Source organism: Ylistrum balloti, unplaced genomic scaffold (genome assembly GCF_031769215.1).
Source record: "Ylistrum balloti isolate Yb309-2 unplaced genomic scaffold, AGI_CSIRO_Ybal_v1 Utg370154, whole genome shotgun sequence".
In the NCBI taxonomy this organism is placed as follows: Eukaryota; Metazoa; Mollusca; class Bivalvia; order Pectinida; family Pectinidae; genus Ylistrum; species Ylistrum balloti.
In genome coordinates this window covers 433349-456045 of record NW_026782153.1, presented here as the reverse complement: position 1 = coordinate 456045, position 22697 = coordinate 433349, and the positions used below count along the sequence as shown (strand labels likewise).

General features: G+C 36.9%; 1 protein-coding gene across 1 annotated transcript in view; it reads right to left on the bottom strand.

Annotated features, from left to right (window-relative positions):
* Positions 1 to 1381: 1381 nt before the first annotated feature.
* Positions 1382 to 22697, bottom strand: part of LOC132550860 (beta-hexosaminidase-like) — a 29906-nt gene continuing 8590 nt past the window's right edge. The window contains exons 7-14 of the mRNA XM_060214950.1: positions 22213 to 22420; positions 12096 to 12256; positions 11268 to 11352; positions 9286 to 9520; positions 7330 to 7582; positions 6867 to 7007; positions 1929 to 2799; positions 1382 to 1642 (exon numbers count right to left, since the gene is read on the bottom strand). Of these exons, the coding sequence (XP_060070933.1) occupies positions 1382 to 1642; positions 1929 to 2799; positions 6867 to 7007; positions 7330 to 7582; positions 9286 to 9520; positions 11268 to 11352; positions 12096 to 12256; positions 22213 to 22420 (2215 nt within the window). The remainder of the gene's footprint in view (positions 1643 to 1928; positions 2800 to 6866; positions 7008 to 7329; positions 7583 to 9285; positions 9521 to 11267; positions 11353 to 12095; positions 12257 to 22212; positions 22421 to 22697) is intronic.

Sequence of the window (22697 nt, the reverse complement as noted above, 5' to 3'; positions counted from 1 at the left end):
TACCCTGACTTTCATGGGCAGTTAAACTGTAAAATGGGTTCATTTTGTCACATGCAAATTTGCCAAATTGTGCGAAAACTGGAAAATCTTTCAGCAATATCATAATATTTTTAACAATCAAGCATATTAACTGAAAAAAATATAACTCCTAATCAATCAAAGTCTGCACTATTCACAGTTTTTGAACTGTGAAAATAGCAAAAATTAATCACTAGTGAAGGAAACTGTTACATGGTACCGGGCTGCCTAGTATTAAAACAGTACATATCTGTTTCAGGTTCCAAATTAATAAGAAGAAAAATTTCATAAAAATATCTCCCCACCAATCTGATTTATCTCACCACCAATCTGATTTATCTCCCCACCAATCTGATTTATCTCACCACCAATCTGATTTATCTCCCCACCAATCTGATTTATCTCCCCACCAATCTGATTTATCTCCCACCAATCTGATTTATCTCACCACCAATCTGATTTATCTCACCACCAATCTGATTTATCTACCCACCAATCTGATTTATCTCCCCACCAATCTGATTTATCTCCCCACCAATCTGATTTATCTCACCACCAATCTGATTTATCTCACCACCAATCTGATTTATGCAAACACTGTTTTTTAGGTAGTAAAACTCATACCTATAAACATCAAGTACCTTTGTTATTTCATATACTTTAAAAAAATATGCAAAATGAAATATTCAACATGAATTTTTCACAAACATGGTAAAACTTCAGGCTTATAACAGCTGTGTAGCCAGGTTGAGAAGTATTCCAATGTTTATACAATTTTCCCTATTTTATTGATATTCTATTGATATTTCTTCTGTATAGATATAGTACAGTAATATTTACATTTCCAAAAACATGCTGATAAAAACAACAAATTGATATGTTTCTTCTAACATTCAACAAAAAGCTTCACATCACACCAAAATATCCCAGCAATATTCGCACACATCAATTTTCCATCAGTAGCAAATACACACATCCACTCCTACGCTCACTCCCACCCACTCCTACGCACACGCACACACACACACACACACACACACGCACACACACACACACACACACACACACACACACACACACACACACAAATATCTTGGTTTCAACACTCAAATTTCAGAGTATTTTTGAGATACAGGATAACCTGATGTTTCCATGGTTACAAAGACAATCTCTCCTGGTAACAGAACGATAATCACAAACTGATATATTATCCAGTTCTTTCATGTTCAGTTAGATACCGAGTACTTATTGTTTTAATTATCACCAATCCTGTTTCCAGATTAGAGTGGCCTCCCTTGCATCTTTGTAGCTTTTTCCTGAATACATTTCTGGGCAGAATGCACAGTTTATTGCTATCAGCCAGCTAGGGTTTCCTCAGCATGGTGTCCTGGGATGTGGAGAGGGAGGAGGTCGGATTGATCAATAAGATGGTTTTGTTGCTATAGAACTTCATTGTCCTGGTCTGTCTGATAACCCGGACATTTGCAGGCTTGGCTTCAACTTTTACCTTAGATTTTCCCAAAGTTTTACCACTAAATTGTTTTCTTGCAATGTCATCTATATTTCTTTGTAAAGATTTGAATGGAGCTTCTTGTTTGAACACTGGGTCTTGTCCAGTTTTTTGCTGCCCAAACAAATCAGGTCCAGCAGGCTCCATTTGTTTGGATTTTTCTGGTACAATTTACTGTTGATAATTTTCTGGTACTTTATTATTTTGTTGGAAAATTTCATGACTCCTTTTGTTGCTGCAAATTTTCTGACACTTGTGAATTTACAAACACTTTTTGCTGTTTTGAATTTACAAACACTTTTTGCTGTAGTGAATTTACAAACACTTTTTGCTGTTGTGAATTTACAAACACTTTTTGCTGATGTGAATTTTCTGACACTTTTTGTGGTCAGGAATTTACAAACACTTTTTGCTGTTTTGAATTTTCTGAAAATTTTTGCTGTTGTAAATTTTCTGACATTTTTCGCTGTTGTGAATTTAGTGGTGCTTTTTGATGTTGAGAGTCTTGTTGTACAATATGTTTTTCCGATTCTGCCTGTCTAATTTGTTTTTTAATTGGCTGCTGAAACTGTTCCATCAGTACTTGTTCCTGTGATTTCTTTGGTGCCATCTTTTGTCCAGGCTGTGTATCAACTGTTAAATGATATGGAGATTTTACAGTAGTTTTATGTCCTTTTGTCGGGTTTTTAGGTTGTGCAAAGTCAAATTGTTTGGATTTTTCTATTACATTTTGCCTTTGAGAATTTCCCTGATTATCTGGTTGTTGATAATGCCCTTGCTGGGTCTGTTTTTCAATTTGATCAAGTCTCATTCCTTGAATATGTTTTTCTCGTCCGGTTTGTTGCTGGGAGTTTTGTTGCACAATATGTTTTTCTCGTCCGGTTTGTTGCTGGGAGTTTTGTTGTACAATATGTTTTTCAGATCTTGCCTGTCTGATTTGTTTTCTAATTGGCTGCTGAAATTGTTCCATCAGAATTTGTTCCTGTGATTTTTTTGGCGCCATCTCTTGTTCAGGCTGTATGGTATGGGTTTGAGGTTTTGAAGTTGTGCTTCGTTTATACTGTTGGGATTGATCAGCTGCTGATTGTTGCTGAGGTTTGGGTCCAGTCTGATCTTGAGATGATCCTGCTTTTAATTGTTGTGGATGTTCATCCTCTTCTGGCTGAACTGGTCCCTGTATCTGTCCATCTACAGCCCTTTGTTTGACCTTGACCTTGTCATGGTCATACTGAAGCTTGATGATTCGACTCCATCTTTTTTTATCTGTGGACCTGGAGTTAAGAAATGTGAAATATAAACAGATGAATTTTAAATTGGCAAAAACTGGGCTTATCTTTGTGGTTCTAATCTTTTAAAAAAACTTGACAAACAATCAGAAAGACCTGGTATTTTTAACAAACCTAACATTCAACAATCCTATAAACCAATTTTCTAACACCAACAAGTTTCATAATAATAATAATAGACTTTATTTAAAAAGGATTACACTGTAAATGGTGTAACTGTATACAGATTTTATGATAAAGTGTGTTTTACAAGACAGTGTAACAGATTTTATGATAAAGATTGTTTTACAGGACAGTGTAACTGTACACAGATTTTATGATAAAGTGTGTTTTACAGGACAGTGTAACAGATTTTATGATAAAGTGTGTTTACAGGACAGTGTAACAGATTTTATGATAAAGTGTGTTTTACAGGACAGTGTAACAGATTTTATGATAAAGTGTGTTTTACAGGACAGTGTAACTGTATACAGATTTTATGATAAAGTGTGTTTTACAGGACAGTGTAACTGTACACAGATTTTATGATAAAGTGTGTTTTACAGGACAGTGTAACAGATTTTATGTACAGGATTTTTTATGATAAAGTGTGTTTTACAGGACAGTGTAACAGATTTTATGATAAAGTGTGTTTTACAGGACAGTGTAACAGATTTTATGATAAAGTGTGTTTACAGGACAGTGTAACAGATTTTATGATAAAGTGTGTTTTACAGGACAGTGTAACAGATTTTATGATAAAGTGTGTTTTACAGGACAGTGTAACAGATTTTATGATAAAGTGTGTTTTACAGGACAGTGTAACAGATTTTATGATAAAGTGTGTTTTACAGGACAGTGTAACAGATTTTATGATAAAGTGTGTTTTACAGGACAGTGTAACAGATTTTATGATAAAGTGTGTTTTACAGGACAGTGTAACAGATTTTATGATAAAGTGTGTTTTACAGGACAGTGTAACTGTAAAGTACAGATTTTATGATAAAGTGTGTTTTACAGGACAGTGTAACAGATTTTATGATAAAGTGTGTTTTACAGGACAGTGTAACAGATTTTATGATAAAGTGTGTTTTACAGGACAGTGTAACAGATTTTATGATAAAGTGTGTTTTACAGGACAGTGTAACAGATTTTATGATAAAGTGTGTTTACAGGACAGTGTAACAGATTTTATGATAAAGTGTGTTTTACAGGACAGTGTAACTGTATACAGATTTTATGATAAAGTGTGTTTTACAGGACAGTGTAACAGATTTTATGATAAAGTGTGTTTTACAGGACAGTGTAACTGTATACAGATTTTATGATAAAGTGTGTTTTACAGGACAGTGTAACAGATTTTATGATAAAGTGTGTTTTACAGGACAGTGTAACAGATTTTATGATAAAGTGTGTTTTACAGGACAGTGTAACAGATTTTATGATAAAGTGTGTTTTACAGGACAGTGTAACAGATTTTATGATAAAGTGTGTTTTACAGGACAGTGTAACTGTACACAGATTTTATGATAAAGTATGTTTTACAGTTGAAATTAGTGGCCATGTTTTCCCCAGTCAGCGGGAAAAATTGGGGATATATACCATCTACGACCCGTTTTCAGTCGAATATTTATGAGGTTTTCCTTTTCAAATAAGGTTAACATGGCAAATCACTGCATTTATTCAAAGACAATATATATACCAATCAAAAGGGAATTCAAAATACTAAATTTGTATCTATGAATTACAGCCGTTTCCGTTGTTGAAGGAGTAAAAACTGTCTTTTTCATTTGACGCATATTGCCAGAACCCAGTAAGTCACCACATTACTACGATCCGTTTTTCAGACGAGTATTTCTGAGACGGGTTTTTTTTTTACTTTTTAACTTAAGTTTATATGTGGTAGTAGTGCAATAATTAAATAAAGAAATATACTGGTCGTTAGGGAATTTAATAACCTAAAATTATGTATATATATTTTAGCCCTTTTCCTCCTTGAATGACTTAAAACAGTCCATTTAAGTAGTCACGTACTTTCATTTCCCTATACTCGCCATGTTAAATCGAGTCGATTTCAGTCTCTTTTGGTATACTGTGACGTCACTGGTCACTTATTGGGTTTTCAGATTTTTACTCAACTGTTTCCGTGAAATCGATAATTTTGCCATTTTAACAGTCAATTTCGCTTTTATGGTTCATCTTTGAAAATTTTTATTTCTTGTAAAGTGGTCACCGTATATAAAAAAATATTTTTTGGCTGAAGATAACCTTTAAACACCACACAATGTTGAATCTGTTTATGTTTTTTTCCCTCTTTACATTTTTGTTAATAATTAAAAAGATAAAAAACAAAGAAAACAAAACAAAGTTCAAGTGGTGTGATAGTTTTCTATGGAGCAGAATTAATGAAATAAAAATAAAAACAGTCGCCATGCAGGATTAGCTCAGTTGGTAGAGCATAGGCTCCACGACCAGAAGGGTGCAGAGGGCCGGGTGGGTTTGAATCCCGGCAGCAGCAATTTCTTTCCTGTGAAAATTCACCTCTCACCTCTGTTTCAAGTGGGAATGAAGTGGTAAACCCCAAAGAAACTAACAAAACAAGTTTGCTTTTACAGTCATATAAAGTCTTTATAAAATGGCCAACAAGATACATCGCTGATATAACGGTTACTTTCTAAACTGGCATTAAATTCTTAAATTTTTGGGGTTTTTTATGTATATCATGTTAATGTTTTTTTTTCATCAAGAATGTTAATACCTTATTGGAAGACTTTAAGATTTCATTTCAACTGTTTAACCATAACAGTAAACACTCATATTATCACAGACCATTCACAAAGTAAAACTTTGTAAAAGAGCAGAAACATGTCCAGATAATTTCATTTCCCTTCAGTCAATAAATATCCGAAAATGGTCAGTCCGAAATCAAGCTTGTTTATAAATACACACATTAACATGCGGCTTATTAGCACATGAGAGAGGATTACAAAACTTATGCTAGCAAAATTTTGAGTGAGAAAAAAATACTGATGTTCATTGAAATATTGTACACGTGAGTCTGTGAATATTTACGCACTTTTGAGCAGACATAAAAATAAAAAAAAAATATGCTTTGATCTAGAAGGACACCGCAGGATCTCCTCGTTAAGTTGATATTAAGGCCGTCCGCACAATCGGAGCCAAGATTTGCACTTCTCATGCTTCGTCTAAGATTTGGGAAACGGTATGAACACAACAACTCTCTCTAATCGCATCGCACTGAGTAGCGAGAATCGGTGTTGCAAGTTCCCCAGCAGCAATGTTTCACCATTGTCAGAGAATGTCGGAGTAGCGAAACGTAAACAAAGAGGCGAATACTACCCGCGATCTGATTGGCTAAACCGCGCTGTCAATTAAAAGCTGTTGATCGGCCAATTACCAAGGCAACCACACATTTTTGTTTAAAATTGGATGCATGCACAATTACACATTGTACCTAACATTAATGTGTCATAAGAATGAAACTGGTACATTTGTTTAGGAAAACTTCTCCAGACAAAATTTACAAACAAAATCCTATTATACTGACTGGTTACCAAGGCAACCAATATTTTGCTGGAAACGAAAATGTTGCATGCACATCTACACATGGTTCCCAACATTCGTTTCTTTGAAATCAACCCAGAAGATTAGGAGGACTTGTCTGAACAAATTTTTCGAAGGACAGACAGACATACAAGCTGATTCCAGTGGTATTCTCCCACCCAAACATCACAGCACAGGGGTTAAAAAAAAATTAATAAAAAATTACATGTTTTTTGTGTGGTTCAATTATCACGTTTTTTTTTTAATCTTTCTTTTGTGAACATTTTGGCTGAACAAATCTGCTTGTACTTGTGTATGACTTTACACGATATTTAATCATCAATATCTGTTAATCCTGGCAAGGTCAACACATCTCTGTGCCAGCACAGATAGATACTACTTTTCACTACTGTAAACAGGAATAAGGTTCTCATCTCTTATAGTAGAGATAGGCTTTAGGATACAAATTAAAGGGAAATAACTCCTGGTCAGCTAGGCCAGAGACTTACATTGTCCTGAGGAAGATGGTGGCATCCCCTGTGAGTTCAGGACCTCCCCTAGCATCCTGCCAGGTATTGCCAAAATCAAGGCTGTACTGGATCTCCAGGCCGGGGGCATCACTATTGACCAACAACTTCTTGTTATTTACCCTGAAAAATACCAAGTTATGAACATTTCACATGAAAGCTTAAAAAAAAACCCATTGATTTTATGTTTGTTTGTGACTTTAAACAAAATGTTTACATTTCTAAATTGCTTGATTCTGGTAATTACCATTCTGTTAACAATTTGTTATTATGTTAGTCAGAGATTATTAACCAGCTCTAACATCTACATTGTAGAAATGTACACATAATGAAGCTGTATTTGATGCCTTTTTTTTTAATCAACGAAGAATATTCACATTTGGGCCAAGTCGCCCCGACCAGATTTAATGATTTCTCTTTATTATCAATGTGAAAAAATACTTACACAGCCCCTGGAGGCGGGATTCTGTACTTGATACCGAGACTGTCCAGGTATGGATATTCTTTGTACCCAACAGTGTTGGCAAATCTCAACCAATCAGCATTCATTTGTGTTTGTCGTGCTGCGGCGTCACTCTCACTTTCCCAGGGAGCTTGGTGCCATGCTCTCTCTGCCATTGCGATGACTCGTGGAAACATCTGATGGTCTGTGATGTCACGTGACCTCAACAATTCTCCCCACAGATGGCACTCCATACCTATAGGTCAAGGACACTTTAGTCACATAAGAGTCAAACAATGAAAGAAATAAGCTGGAAATATTTTCTTCTGGTAGCTAAAGTATATAATTTGTTGTGGTAAACAGACATCTGTTCAGAAAAGGAAGAAAGTTTTCTGGTCTGAACTAGTTGTGGTAAACAGACATCTATTCAGAAGAAGAAGAATGTCTTCTGGCTGAACTAGTTGTGGTAAACAGACATCTGTTCTGAAGAAGAAGAATGTCTTCTGGCTGAACTAGTTGTGGTAAACAGACATCTGTTCAGAAGAAGAAGAATGTCTTCTGGCTGAACTAGTTGTGGTAACAAGACATTTGTTCTGAAGAAGAAGAATGTCTTCTGGCTGAACTAGTTGTGGTAAACAGACATCTGTTCTGAAGAAGAAGAATGTCTTCTGGCTGAACTAGTTGTGGTAAACAGACATCTACTCAGAAGAAGAAGAATGTCTTCTGGCTGAACTAGTTGTGGTAAACAGACATCTGTTCATGTCTTCTGGCTGAACTAGTTGTGGTAAACAGACATCTATTCAGAAGAAGAAGAATGTCTTCTGGCTGAACTAGTTGTGGTAAACAGACATCTGTTCAGAAGAAGAAGAATGTCTTCTGGCTGAACTAGTTGTGGTAAACAGACATCTATTCAGAAGAAGAAGAATGTCTTCTGGCTGAACTAGTTGTGGTAAACAGACATCTATTCAGAAGAAGAAGAATGTCTTCTGGCTGAACTAGTTGTGGTAAACAGACATCTGTTCAGAAGAAGAAGAAGAATGTCTTCTGGCTGAACTAGTTGTGGTAAACAGACATCTATTCAGAAGAAGAAGAAGAATGTCTTCTGGCTGAACTAGTTGTGGTAAACAGACATCTGTTCAAAAGAAGAAGAAGAATGTCTTCTGGCTGAACTGTTTGTGGTAAACAGACATCTATTCAGAAGGAAAAGGGCATTTTCTTATCAACCTCTTCCCACTTACATACAAGCTGTTTACTGTTCAGAATCCCAAACTGATGACACATCTATGGAATCATTGATTTCAACAGCCTCTGAAATCATTCTAACATAGCTGTCGTTGTATCAAGTACAATGTTATTTATTAATTGAAGATCAAGTCATCAACAGCTTTGATCGAGGAATCCAAGTTCTAGATTGATCACTTCACTATGATGGGAGACAAATGATACACAATGGTGGTTGGGTGGCACACTGATAATGTACGGGGTCACCTGCCCTACCACAAGGGTTTTCCACGGGTAGTCGGGTTCCCACTCACAGTAAGATCCCTTCCATGCTTCCATCCATACCAACAAGATTGATTAATATATGTTGAAACGTTTACTCTAATGACTGACAAAATATCTTGGATCAAGTTTCGTTTGATTCTTCAATAATTGGCAAATACTGAGAGAAAAATTACAATTCAACGACTTTATATTGTAACATCACATTTAAATACTATCAAACATAAATTTGAATATGTGCATCAAGGGAGATAATCGGTTTTAAATTTAAAGATGTGCACCAAGGGAGAGAATCAGACTTAAATTTGAAGATGTGCACCAAAGGAGATAAATAGAGGTAAATTTTTGAAGATGTACATCAAGGGAGATAATCAGACTTAAATTTGAAGATGTACATCAGGGAGATAATCAGACTTAAATTTGAAGATGTGCATCAAGGGAGATAATTATACCTACCAACAATGTTTTCTGGCTGCTGGAGCGTAAGACACTCTCCCCAGTTACAGATCTCATCCTTGGTAAGTGGGTTGCCATATCTGGAGATATCTGCATTCCAGTATATCTGCTGAGGGATAAAGGAAAACACATGGTGCAAATCAATGAAGCGTGTCGCCCAGTAAAGGCCAACCTCCTCGGGATCAGGTTCCTGGGTATGGTCGAAGTACAGGTGAGTACCCTGTGACATCACAACCTGAAGAACAAGGGAGATAATTAGTCCAAAATTTAGAAAAGGAAGGACCATTTATCACATACCTGCCTGTTATCCAGAGAATTCAAATGTTACTAGTGTCATATTACCTCGAATGTTTTTTATTGGCTGTGTCTGTCAGAAATTGATTGTGATGTCATAAGATGAAAATGACACAATAATGGCTGGCTCCATTTAATTTTGTACTAATATTAATTACTGAAAACCGATCAATAACTAACTTTTCTGAATTATGTGATAAAAGTATCTTATATTTATTTTCTTTCATATGTGATTTTATGACACTCATCTTCAAGTTTTAATATTTTCCTTGCCAATATATACAAAATATATGGTTTATTATCTTAATTTTTTTTTTTTTGCTGCTGAATCTTTTGCATTTTTTTCATCACTCCAAAAACCAACTATGCACCAAGGATAACCTACATCAAAGTAAAGGATAATCCTGAGGTAAAGGTACACTTATTAACATATACAACTTGGTAAGTGTAATCCATTCTATAAACAAACAATATAGAGGCTTGCGGGCTTTGGGGAACCTACAAATGAAATTTGAGAATAACATTTCTAGAACTGCTAAGAAAACAGTGATTACAAGTTATAACCATCAAAATCCAAGATGGTTGTCTGTTGATCATATTTTCAATTCTTATTAATCCAGTATATCGGACAATGCATGGGTAACACACCTCTGACAAAAGGCAATTTGGTCTGCCAATCATCTGATGATGGTGTGCTAGAAAGTTGAAGCCAAATCTTTTTCTATCTTCTCATATCCTATCAATAATAAAGGTTCTTATCTGTTAAGTTCTGAAAATAGATTCGCTGCCTACCCCTATTTCTTTACAAATCCTGATTTTAACGCCTGTATTGATATCAACTGTAGCAATCTCTCCCAGAATCCATTACATTACCCTACATAATCAGTTAACGGCCAACACCATTTTAATATATAAAAAATTGTTTCATTATTTTTCAGCTTTCGGGGAAGAATTATGATGAGCAAAAGTTCATCACTGTTGTGTTTGTATTTTGTATTTTTGCTTTCAACTACTGACATGTTGTATACATGTTGGTGTACGGTGACATCAGTGATAACTGATGGTAATTCAGCTACATTATCGACGTATTTCCTTCCTTAAAGCATGGATTTTATTTGTTTACATTAATCAATGACATAAAAAACAATCTACAGATGTATTCTTCGCTACTGTTGATAGAGATGCAGCTTGCTGTCAAAATTTGACCCTGACCTTCAGGTTAACTATTAGTAGTCCGTGGACCGTTAACTGAGGCGTATTGTGACTGTAAAGGACGAACAACTCTGATAGAGATTGACATTAGTAGTCCATGGACCGTTTACGGAGGCGTATTGTGACTGTAAAGGAAGGACAACTCTGATAGAGATTGTTTACGGAGGTGTATTGTGACTGTAAAGGAAGGACAACTCTGATAGAGATTGTTTACGGAGGTGTATTGTGACTGTAAAGGACGAACAACTCTGATAGAGATTGACATTAGTAGTCCATGGACCGTTTACGGAGGCGTATTGTGACTGTAAAGGACGAACAACTCTGATAGAGATTGTTTACGGAGGCGTATTGTGACTGTTAAGGAAGGACAACTCTGATAGAGATTGACATTAGAAGTCCGTGGACCATTAACGGAGGCGTATTGTGACTGTTAAGGAAGGACAACTCTGATAGACACTAGTACATGGTTGTCTCACCTTGTAGCCTGAGTTGGCGAGTCTGTAGGCCTGGTTTCCAGTACCAGATTCCCACTTGTTGTTCCAGGGATAGGTGTAAATATGCCTGTAACACACAGAAAATTACATGTTACATTTATTGTCATTCAATATGAAATTTTTGTGGCTTTTATCATTCTTTATCAAAAATTACAGAAAATTAATTTTCATTGATATCAAATAACTTAATACAGAAATTTTTCACTTAAAAGTTTTGTTTTATTTTAATTTTGTCGATAGCCACAAAAACAAAATACAGGTGTGCAATTAACGCTTCATGTTATCACTGTTAGTACTGGTTTTATGTATCTATTAGACAACACCCCTACCCCTACCCCACCCCAACCCACCCTCACCATTATCTCCCCCATCCCACCCCACCCCGCCCTCAGCCCTACCCCTCCCCACCCTCACCTCATCCCATCCCATCGTCACCTCTACCCCACCCCATCCCAACCCATCTCAGCCCTACCCCATCCCATCCCATCCCACCCAACCCTCAGCCCATCCCATGCCAACCCCACATCCCCAACTCCAATCCCCATCCCCACCCTCCACCAATTTTAAACTCAATTTTTTTATTATTCACTTTATATTTTCATTAATTTTAAGTTTATTTTCCCCAACCTAAATTTAACTCAAGGACTAAGCTCTCATTCAAAATCAAAAGCTGTATCAAGTCTGTATCATAGAGCCCAACATGTCTTGGTTGTACGGTTCCGAAATGTAGAGAATAAGATACATACCCCACCATAGAGCCCAACATGTCTTGGTTGTATGGCTCCGAAATGTAGAGAATAAGATACATACCCTACCATAGAGCCCAACATGTCTTGGTTGTACGGCTCCGAAGTGTTGTGATCCACTATACCATCCTCCCACACACCCAGTTCTAGATCATCCTGTTTCGCCATCCTAGCAATTCTGGTCACAAAGTATTCCTTCCATTTCTGGGGGTCCCCTACGTCTGGCTGTAAAAAAGGGAGGTAAATCAGTACATTTCTGGGGGTCCCCTACGTCTGGCTGTAAAAAAGGGAGGTAAATCAGTACATTTCTGGGGGTCCCCTATGTCTGGCTGTAAAAAAGGGAGGTAAATGAGTACATATCTGGAGGTCCCCTACGTCTGGCTGTAAAAAAGGGAGGTAAATCAGTACATTTCTGGGTTCCCTTACATCTGGCTATAAAAAGGGGAGATAAATCAGTACATATCTGGAGGTCCCCTACGTCTGGCTGTAAAAAAGGGAGGTAAATCAGTACATTTCTGGGGTTCCCTACGTCTGGCTGTAAAAAAGGGAGGTAAATCAGTACATATCTGGAGGTCCCCTACGTCTGGCTGTAAAAAAGGGAGGTAAATCAGTATATTTCTGGGGTTCCCTACGTCTGGCTGTAAAAAAGGGAGGTAAATCAGTACATTTCATTATCACTTCCACATTCTTTAGTGCTGATAGTGTCATATACAAGATCTTCATCAAGATCTTCATCAATTTTTATTTCCTGGTGAAGGCTGCATAGATTCTTTGGTTTTTTCATTCTCGTGGTCACAGTCCAAATGATATCTTAACACCTACTGATATATCTTTGGTGTATAACTGGCAAAGTGCCTTGTTGTTAATTCATCATCTCAGGCAATCATTTGTAAATAGCAAAATCATACACTGTGTTGATCACTGACAGTAGGGCTGTATGTAAAACCATACAGTGTCGATCACAAACTGTAGGGCTGTATGTAAAACCATACAGTGTCGATCACAAACTGTATGTAAAACCATACAGTGTCGATCACAAACTGTAGGGCTGTATGTAATACCATACAGTGTGGATCACAAACTGTAGGGCTGTATGTAAAACCATACAATGTGGATCACAAACTGTAGGGCTGTATGTAAAACCATACAGTGTGGATCACAAACTGTAGGGCTGTATGTAATACCATACAGTGTCGATCACAAACTGTAGAGCTGTATGTAAAACCAAACAGTGTGGATCACAAACTGTATGTAAAACCAAACAGTGTGGATCACAAACTGTAGGTGTGGATCTGTATGTAAAAACCATACAGTGTGGATCACAAACTGTATGTAAAACCATACAGTGTGGATCACAAACTGTAGGGCTGTATGTAAAACCATACAGTGTGGATCACAAAATGTACGGCTGTATGTAAAACCAAACAGTGTGGATCACAAACTGTATGTAAAACCATACAATGTGGATCACAAACTGTAGGGCTGTATGTAAAATCATACAGTGTGGATCACAAACTGTAGGGCTGTATGTAATACCATACAGTGTGGATCACAAACTGTAGAGCTGTATGTAAAACCAAACAGTGTGGATCACAAACTGTATGTAAAACCAAACAGTGTGGATCACAAACTGTAGGGCTGTATGTAAAACCATACAGTGTGGATCACAAACTGTATGTAAAACCATACAGTGTGGATCACAAACTGTAGGGCTGTATGTATAACCATACAATGTGGATCACAAACTGTAGGGCTGTATGTAAAACCATACAATGTGGATCACAAACTGTAGGGCTGTATGTATAACCATACAGTGTGGATCAAAAACTGTAGGGCTGTATGTAAAACCATACAGTATGGATCACAAACTGTATGTAAAACCAAACAGTGTGGATCACAAACTGTAGGGCTGTATGTAAAACCATACAGTGTGGATCACAAACTGTATGTAAAACCATACAGTGTGGATCACAAACTGTAGGGCTGTATGTATAACCATACAATGTGGATCACAAACTGTAGGGCTGTATGTAAAACCATACAATGTGGATCACAAACTGTAGGGCTGTATGTATAACCATACAGTGTGGATCAAAAACTGTAGGGCTGTATGTAAAACCATACAGTATGGATCACAAACTGTAGGGCTGTATGTATAACCATACAGTGTGTATCACAAACTGTAGGGCTGTATGTAAAACCATACAATGTGGATCACAAACTGTAGGACTGTATGTAAAACCATACAGTGTGGATCACAAACTGTATGTAAAACCATACAGTGTGGATCACAAACTGTAGGGCTGTATGTATAACCATACAGTGTGGATCACAAACTGTATGGCTGTATGTAAAACCATACAATGTGGATCACAAACTGTAGGGCTGTATGTATAACCATACAGTGTGGATCACAAACTGTATGTAAAACCATACAGTGTGGATCACAAACTGTAGGGCTGTATGTATAACCATACAGTGTGGATCACAAACTGTATGGCTGTATGTAAAACCATACAATGTGGATCACAAACTGTAGGACTGTATGTAAAACCATACAGTGTGGATCACAAACTGTATGTAAAACCATACAGTGTGGATCACAAACTGTAGGGCTGTATGTATAACCATACAGTGTGGATCACAAACTGTATGTAAAACCATACAGTGTGGATCACAAACTGTATGTAAAACCATACAGTGTGGATCACAAACTGTATGTAAAACCATACAGTGTGGATCACAAACTGTATGTAAAACCATACAGTGTGGATCACAAACTGTATGTAAAACCATACAGTGTGGATCACAAACTGTATGTAAAACCATACAGTGTGGATCACAAACTGTAGGGCTGTATGTAAAACCATACAGTGTGGATCACAAACTGTATGTAAAACCATACAGTGTGGATCACAAACTGTAGGGCTGTATGTATAACCATACAGTGTGGATCACAAACTGTAGGGCTGTATGTAAAACCATACAGTGTGGATCACAAACTGTATGTAAAACCATACAGTGTGGATCACAAACTGTATGTAAAACCATACAGTGTGGATCACAAACTGTAGGGCTGTATGTAAAACCATACAGTGTGGATCACAATCACAAACTGTAGGGCTGTATGTATAACCATACAGTGTGGATCACAAACTGTATGTAAAACCATACAGTGTGGATCACAAACTGTAGGGCTGTATGTAAAACCATACAGTGTGGATCACAAACTGTATGTAAAACCATACAGTGTGGATCACAAACTGTAGGGCTGTATGTAAAACCATACATTGTGGATCACAAACTGTAGGGCTGTATGTAAAACCATACAGTGTGGATCACAAACTGTAGGGCTGTATGTAAAACCATACAGTGTGGATCACAAACTGTATGTAAAACCATACAGTGTGGATCACAAACTGTATGTAAAACCATACAATGTGGATCACAAACTGTAGGGCTGTATGTAAAACCATACAGTGTGGATCACAAACTGTAGGGCTGTATGTAAAACCATACAGTGTGGATCACAAACTGTAGGGCTGTATGTAAAACCATACAGTGTGGATCACAAACTGTAGGGCTGTATGTAAAACCATACAGTGTGGATCACAAACTGTATGTAAAACCATACAGTGTGGATCACAAACTGTATGTATGTAAAACCATACAGTGTGGATCACAAACTGTAGGGCTGTATGTAAAACCATACAGTGTGGATCACAAACTGTAGGGCTGTATGTAAAACCATACAGTGTGGATCACAAACTGTATGTAAAACCATACAGTGTGGATCACAAACTGTAGGGCTGTATGTAAAACCATACAGTGTGGATCACAAACTGTAGGGCTGTATGTAAAACCATACAGTGTGGATCACAAACTGTATGTAAAACCATACAGTGTGGATCACAAACTGTAGGGCTGTATGTAAAACCATACAGTGTGGATCACAAACTGTAGGGCTGTATGTAAAACTATACAATGTGGATCACAAACTGTAGGGCTGTATGTAAAATCATACAGTGTGGATCACAAACTGTAGGACTGTATCTCAAACTATTACAGTTTGGATCAAAATCCATGGGCTGTATTCTTACAGAATTAGGAGTTCCTCTGAGTTCGCCATGCTTTGGCCTGTTGATGTCATCAAACAAGAGGCCCCATGGGACTTAACGATCTGACTATAAAGACCTATATATGAAAGAGGCAAAATAGGCCTAAAGTAAATTGCTCAACTTCTCTACACTTTACATAGAATACATTGTTGGTTCATCAAAACATTTTCTGCAAACCTGAAATCATATTCTGTGTGCATGCACTACACAATTGCCAATGCTCCAGACATATTGCATGTTGATAAAGCAAGCTACAGGCCTAATATCAAGACCCTTACTTAAATATTTCAACATATTTTACCCCTATGACCTTGAAAGAGATCCAATATCAGCACCCGGGTCCTTTTGGTTATTGAGAAGAAGTCATTTAAACATTTCAACACATTTGATACATGTTGACCTTGAAAGTGGGTCAATGTCATTTATATTAACAAAGTTGGTAGCCCTTCATCCTAGCCTGCTACAGGCCTAATATCATCATCCTTTGCCTTTTGGTTATTGAGAAGTCATTTTAAGATTTTAACATATTTGATCACTGTGACCTTTCAGGCGGATCAAGGTCATTCCTATTAACTACACATCACATCAACTTTCTGAATTTAAGAAATGATTCCTCACTATCCATGAAACTTTAGACAAAATTTGGTTGAAATCCATTCAAGCATTAAGAAAGAATAGCATTTTGAATCAAAATCTGGTCTTTTGGGGCCCCGATCCCTGCCCCAAAGTCCCTGGGGGTCAAATCAAATTCCTGAATTTAAGAAATAATTGCTTATCTTAATTGATGAATCAGGCTAAAGTTTGCTGAAAACCACCCACGCAGAAAGTAGGGATAGGGTATTAAATCTAATTTCAGCACCTCCCCCTTTGGGGCTCTGTGTTTGACCCATGGGGTTCAATCAAAATTCTGAAAGTTACCCTCACCAAATAATGCATCAGACCAAATTTGGTTGAAATCCATCCTGGTATGAAAGAGGAGTAGGGTGTTAAAGAAAAAGTTGACCGATGAAGCATGACAGCTATCAAATGTTGTTCATCTGATTGTTTACATTTGTTCATACTACTTAGTGTGGTGTTTCAGTCATCTTGATGCTTGTATTTCATGTGATATAAGAGACAAATGTGATCAAGCAATCGATACTGACAAATTCTTCCCTTGTGTTTTAACAATCAGCTAATATACTATAATACATCATCATGTTGGTCACCCTCTGATGACAATCCCTTTACCGTTTGATGGCCTTGTGACTTTTAATGTGTTGACGGGCCGTTAAGAACATGATAATAATAGCCCTCTGAAGACACAAAACTCAATTAGAAACGAGTGATACTCGGAAAGTGGTTGAATCGGAACACCACTAATTGATGAGAACTGGGATGTAAGGTTAAATAAATGTAAATCACTCATGCGATGAAATGATGAAAATATAAAGAACACTTGATATGAATTATAAAAATGCAAAGTAAGGTTTAATTGATACTTCAGGTATTCAGCCAAAGCCTTTTAATAGGGACAAAACCAAAAATCAAAATTGTCACCTAATTCATAAAGATCACAATGTATACTCCATTACTGACCATATATAGTTTTTTTATCTAACAAAAATTTAAGTACTTTAATGGTGTCACATAGCATGCTGGTTGGATACAATAAAAATATTAGTGTATGCCCAATAAAAAACTTAATTTCAAACAAAAACATGTGTTTTTACATTCCATAATAACAGCAATGAATAATGAAATAGCTGATATTCATGTCATATTCATATATAATGTATGATATGTGAAAAAGTGTTATCTCGGTACCCTCGTTGTCAATCTTAGAAAAGTGACAAAGACACTTTGTAAGGTAAACTGAATGTGACAAGAGAGTTTTCAAATGAAAAATCTGTTTAAATACTTGTTGGCACACCTTCTGCAAATTTTCAAATAACTTTTAGAAACTTTTACCACATATAATTAGATATTTCTAAGTTTTAATACCCCTACCCCCCTAATTTCGATGACTCATTAGATTTCAGGAAAATTGCTTACAATAGCATGATAGCCAAACTCTTTGAAGGCTACAAGTAGAATAGTAATAAAATTAACTATTTCTGATATCTTCTTACCTTGACCTCTGACCTTGACCCCGATTATGACCACATAATTCATTATGTAACAAAAACGAATAAGAAATCAAGTCCTTATTGCACAAAAAAAGTTTTACCATTACAGCTATATAAAAAGTTTATTTTTATCCTACTTTTCAAACAGTTCAACAAGCTTTTGAATTACAGAATCCAGAACACGCTTTGCAAAAGAGATCCGCGGCTGTCCATTACAGTTCTTTTGCACAAATATTGCTTTCAGACCATTTTCACCATACCTTTGGAATATTATTTTTTAGATGTTGGAAGTTTAAGCCAGAGCCTGCAATATTTTCAGCAGTAGCATGTTTTAAAATGCCTTGTGATTCGTTAACGTCAACTCTATGACTTCCAAAAATTCACGATCTATAAAACATCGGCATTCGTCGGGATTATAACTGGAAGTGGTCCATTAGGGTGGGAATACCTTAATACTTCCACATATTTAACATAGATAAACACGATACAGATTTCCATCTTCAGTACAGTGATGCATATGAAAGTAAATTGAATGAAAATATTCTCAGGTTTAAATTACAGCATATTACTGCTTTCAAATGTGTTCAACTTGTATTAGATATATATAGTATGTTTAACTGACTCACTTGATTCTGAAAATAGGGTCGTTCTAGACGACAACTTGTCTTATTAAAAATAGCATCAGAATAGCACCAAAACACACGTAAATACCCTGTACGTATCATTTTCAGATAGAAAGGTTTCTTCACTATTTCTGAATGAAACATCACTGTTGATACAGAGTAGACTGTCGATGAGTCAGTCTTTAAGGAGTAATAATTTTCAGTGTGGAAACTTTAAGCCATAAATACAATTAATCATGAAATTTACTCAGACAGTGAAAGACATTTACAAATACCTGTATTCACAGTAAATATCATACATCTACTCTATTATATTGATTGTCTATACACGGCACGCCGGAAAACTCGTAATTCAGACAATTTCTGCCAGGAAAAATGGAGTCCAGATTATCTAGGGATCAACTGTACATTTAATCATCTTCCTTTATCATAAGTAACTATATTTTCCTATTGGCCACCATCCGTATGTCCTTCAGGGGTCAGCCAAACCATCCATACTTCAGACTAAATCATTTAAACTGAAGGGGTCAGCCAAACCATCCATACTTCAGACTAAATCATTTAAACTGAAGGGGTCAGCCAAACCATCCATACTTCAGACTAAATCATTTAAACTGAAGGGGTCAGCCAAACCATCCATACTTCAGACTAAATCATTTAAACTGAAGGGGTCAGCCAAACCATCCATACTTCAGACTAAATCATTTAAACTGAAGGGGTCAGCCAAACCATCCATACTTCAGACTAAATCATTTAAACTGAAGGGGTCAGCCAAACCATCCATACTTCAGACTAAATCATTTAAACTGAAGGGGTCAGCCAAACCATCCATACTTCAGACTAAATCATTTAAACTGAAGGGGTCAGCCAAACCATCCATACTTCAGACTAAATCATTTAAACTGAAGGGGTCAGCCAAACCATCCATACTTCAGACTAAATCATTTAAACTGAAGGGGTCAGCCAAACCATCCATACTTCAGACTAAATCATTTAAACTGAAGGGGTCAGCCAAACCATCCATACTTCAGACTAAATCATTTAAACTGAAGGGGTCAGCCAAACCATCCATACTTCAGACTAAATCATTTAAACTGAAGGGGTCAGCCAAACCATCCATACTTCAGACTAAATCATTTAAACTGAAGGGGTCAGCCAAACCATCCATACTTCAGACTAAATCATTTAAACTGAAGGGGTCAGCCAAACCATCCATACTTCAGACTAAATCATTTAAACTGAAGGGGTCAGCCAAACCATCCATACTTCAGACTAAATCATTTAAACTGAAGGGGTCAGCCAAACCATCCATACTTCAGACTAAATCATTTAAACTGAAGGGGTCAGCCAAACCATCCATACTTCAGACTAAATCATTTAAACTGAAGGGGTCAGCCAAACCATCCATACTTCAGACTAAATCATTTAAACTGAAGGGGTCAGCCAAACCATCCATACTTCAGACTAAATCATTTAAACTGAAGGGGTCAGCCAAACCATCCATACTTCAGACTAAATCATTTAAACTGAAGGGGTCAGCCAAACCATCCATACTTCAGACTAAATCATTTAAACTGAAGGGGTCAGCCAAACCATCCATACTTCAGACTAAATCATTTAAACTGAAGGGGTCAGCCAAACCATCCATACTTCAGACTAAATCATTTAAACTGAAGGGGTCAGCCAAACCATCCATACTTCAGACTAAATCATTTAAACTGAAGGGGTCAGCCAAACCATCCATACTTCAGACTAAATCATTTAAACTGAAGGGGTCAGCCAAACCATCCATACTTCAGACTAAATCATTTAAACTGAAGGGGTCAGCCAAACCATCCATACTTCAGACTAAATCATTTAAACTGAAGGGGTCAGCCAAACCATCCATACTTCAGACTAAATCATTTAAACTGAAGGGGTCAGCCAAACCATCCATACTTCAGACTAAATCATTTAAACTGAAGGGGTCAGCCAAACCATCCATACTTCAGACTAAATCATTTAAACTGAAGGGGTCAGCCAAACCATCCATACTTCAGACTAAATCATTTAAACTGAAGGGGTCAGCCAAACCATCCATACTTCAGACTAAATCATTTAAACTGAAGGGGTCAGCCAAACCATCCATACTTCAGACTAAATCATTTAAACTGAAGGGGTCAGCCAAACCATCCATACTTCAGACTAAATCATTTAAACTGAAGGGGTCAGCCAAACCATCCATACTTCAGACTAAATCATTTAAACTGAAGGGGTCAGCCAAACCATCCATACTTCAGACTAAATCATTTAAACTGAAGGGGTCAGCCAAACCATCCATACTTCAGACTAAATCATTTAAACTGAAGGGGTCAGCCAAACCATCCATACTTCAGACTAAATCATTTAAACTGAAGGGGTCAGCCAAACCATCCATACTTCAGACTAAATCATTTAAACTGAAGGGGTCAGCCAAACCATCCATACTTCAGACTAAATCATTTAAACTGAAGGGGTCAGCCAAACCATCCATACTTCAGACTAAATCATTTAAACTGAAGGGGTCAGCCAAACCATCCATACTTCAGACTAAATCATTTAAACTGAAGGGGTCAGCCAAACCATCCATACTTCAGACTAAATCATTTAAACTGAAGGGGTCAGCCAAACCATCCATACTTCAGACTAAATCATTTAAACTGAAGGGGTCAGCCAAACCATCCATACTTCAGACTAAATCATTTAAACTGAAGGGGGCCAAAACCCACTGTCAATACTTCAAGGGGCTAAATCATTTAAACTGAAGGGGTCAAAACCATCATACTTCAGACTAAATCATTTAAACTGAAGGGGTCAGCCAAACCATCCATACTTCAGACTAAATCATTTAAACTGAAGGGGTCAGCCAAACCATCCATACTTCAGACTAAATCATTTAAACTTCAGGGGTCAGCCAAACCATCCATACTTCAGACTAAATCATTTAAACTGAAGGGGTCAGATTTTAAAGAATTTGCCCTTATTCCAATATTGAGCCCAAAACCCACTGTCAATACGCCAAGGGGCCAAAACCCATTGATAATACCAAATTGCTTTCCATTCACTACAGTATGCTTCAGACCAAATGTGAACAAAATTCAATCACTTCTACAGGAGGACTATGATCTTAAAGAATTTGCTTTATTTTCCATATTTTCACCCCTCCCAATCCACAAGGCATAGACCAACTTTTTATACAAAAATGAGTTGATGGACAAACGACGGACACCGTGGAATTCCAATAGTTCATTTGGTCTTTCAGGGCAGGTGCGCTATAAAGACCCCACAGAATATGAACTGGACAATACACTTACCTGCAACGAACTTGAAAGACAGGCAGAAGAATTAACCCAAGCTCCATTTGGTACCTCATCACCTCCAAAGTGGTATAACATCAAAGGTTGAATGTCACGGTGCATGACTTTCAATGCTTTCATCACATGATTTATGAAGGTATATGTGGACTCCAGGCACGGATTGATAGCTGACTTCGTAAAGGACTGGGCAGACAGGTAAACTGACCTATCACAAAAACACAGAAATAACTAGTAAAGGACAGACAGGTAAACTGACCTATCACAAAAACACAGAAATAACTAGTAAAGGACAGACAGGTAAACTGACCTATCACAAAAACACAGAAATAACTAGTAAAGGACAGACAGGTAAACTGACCTATCACAAAAACACAGAAATAACTAGTAAAGGACTGTGCAGACAGGAAAAACAATGTGAAAAAACTTTTACTTCTGCCTCATGTACATATTTTCAAGAGGCATTGTAAATTTGCCCGAACTTG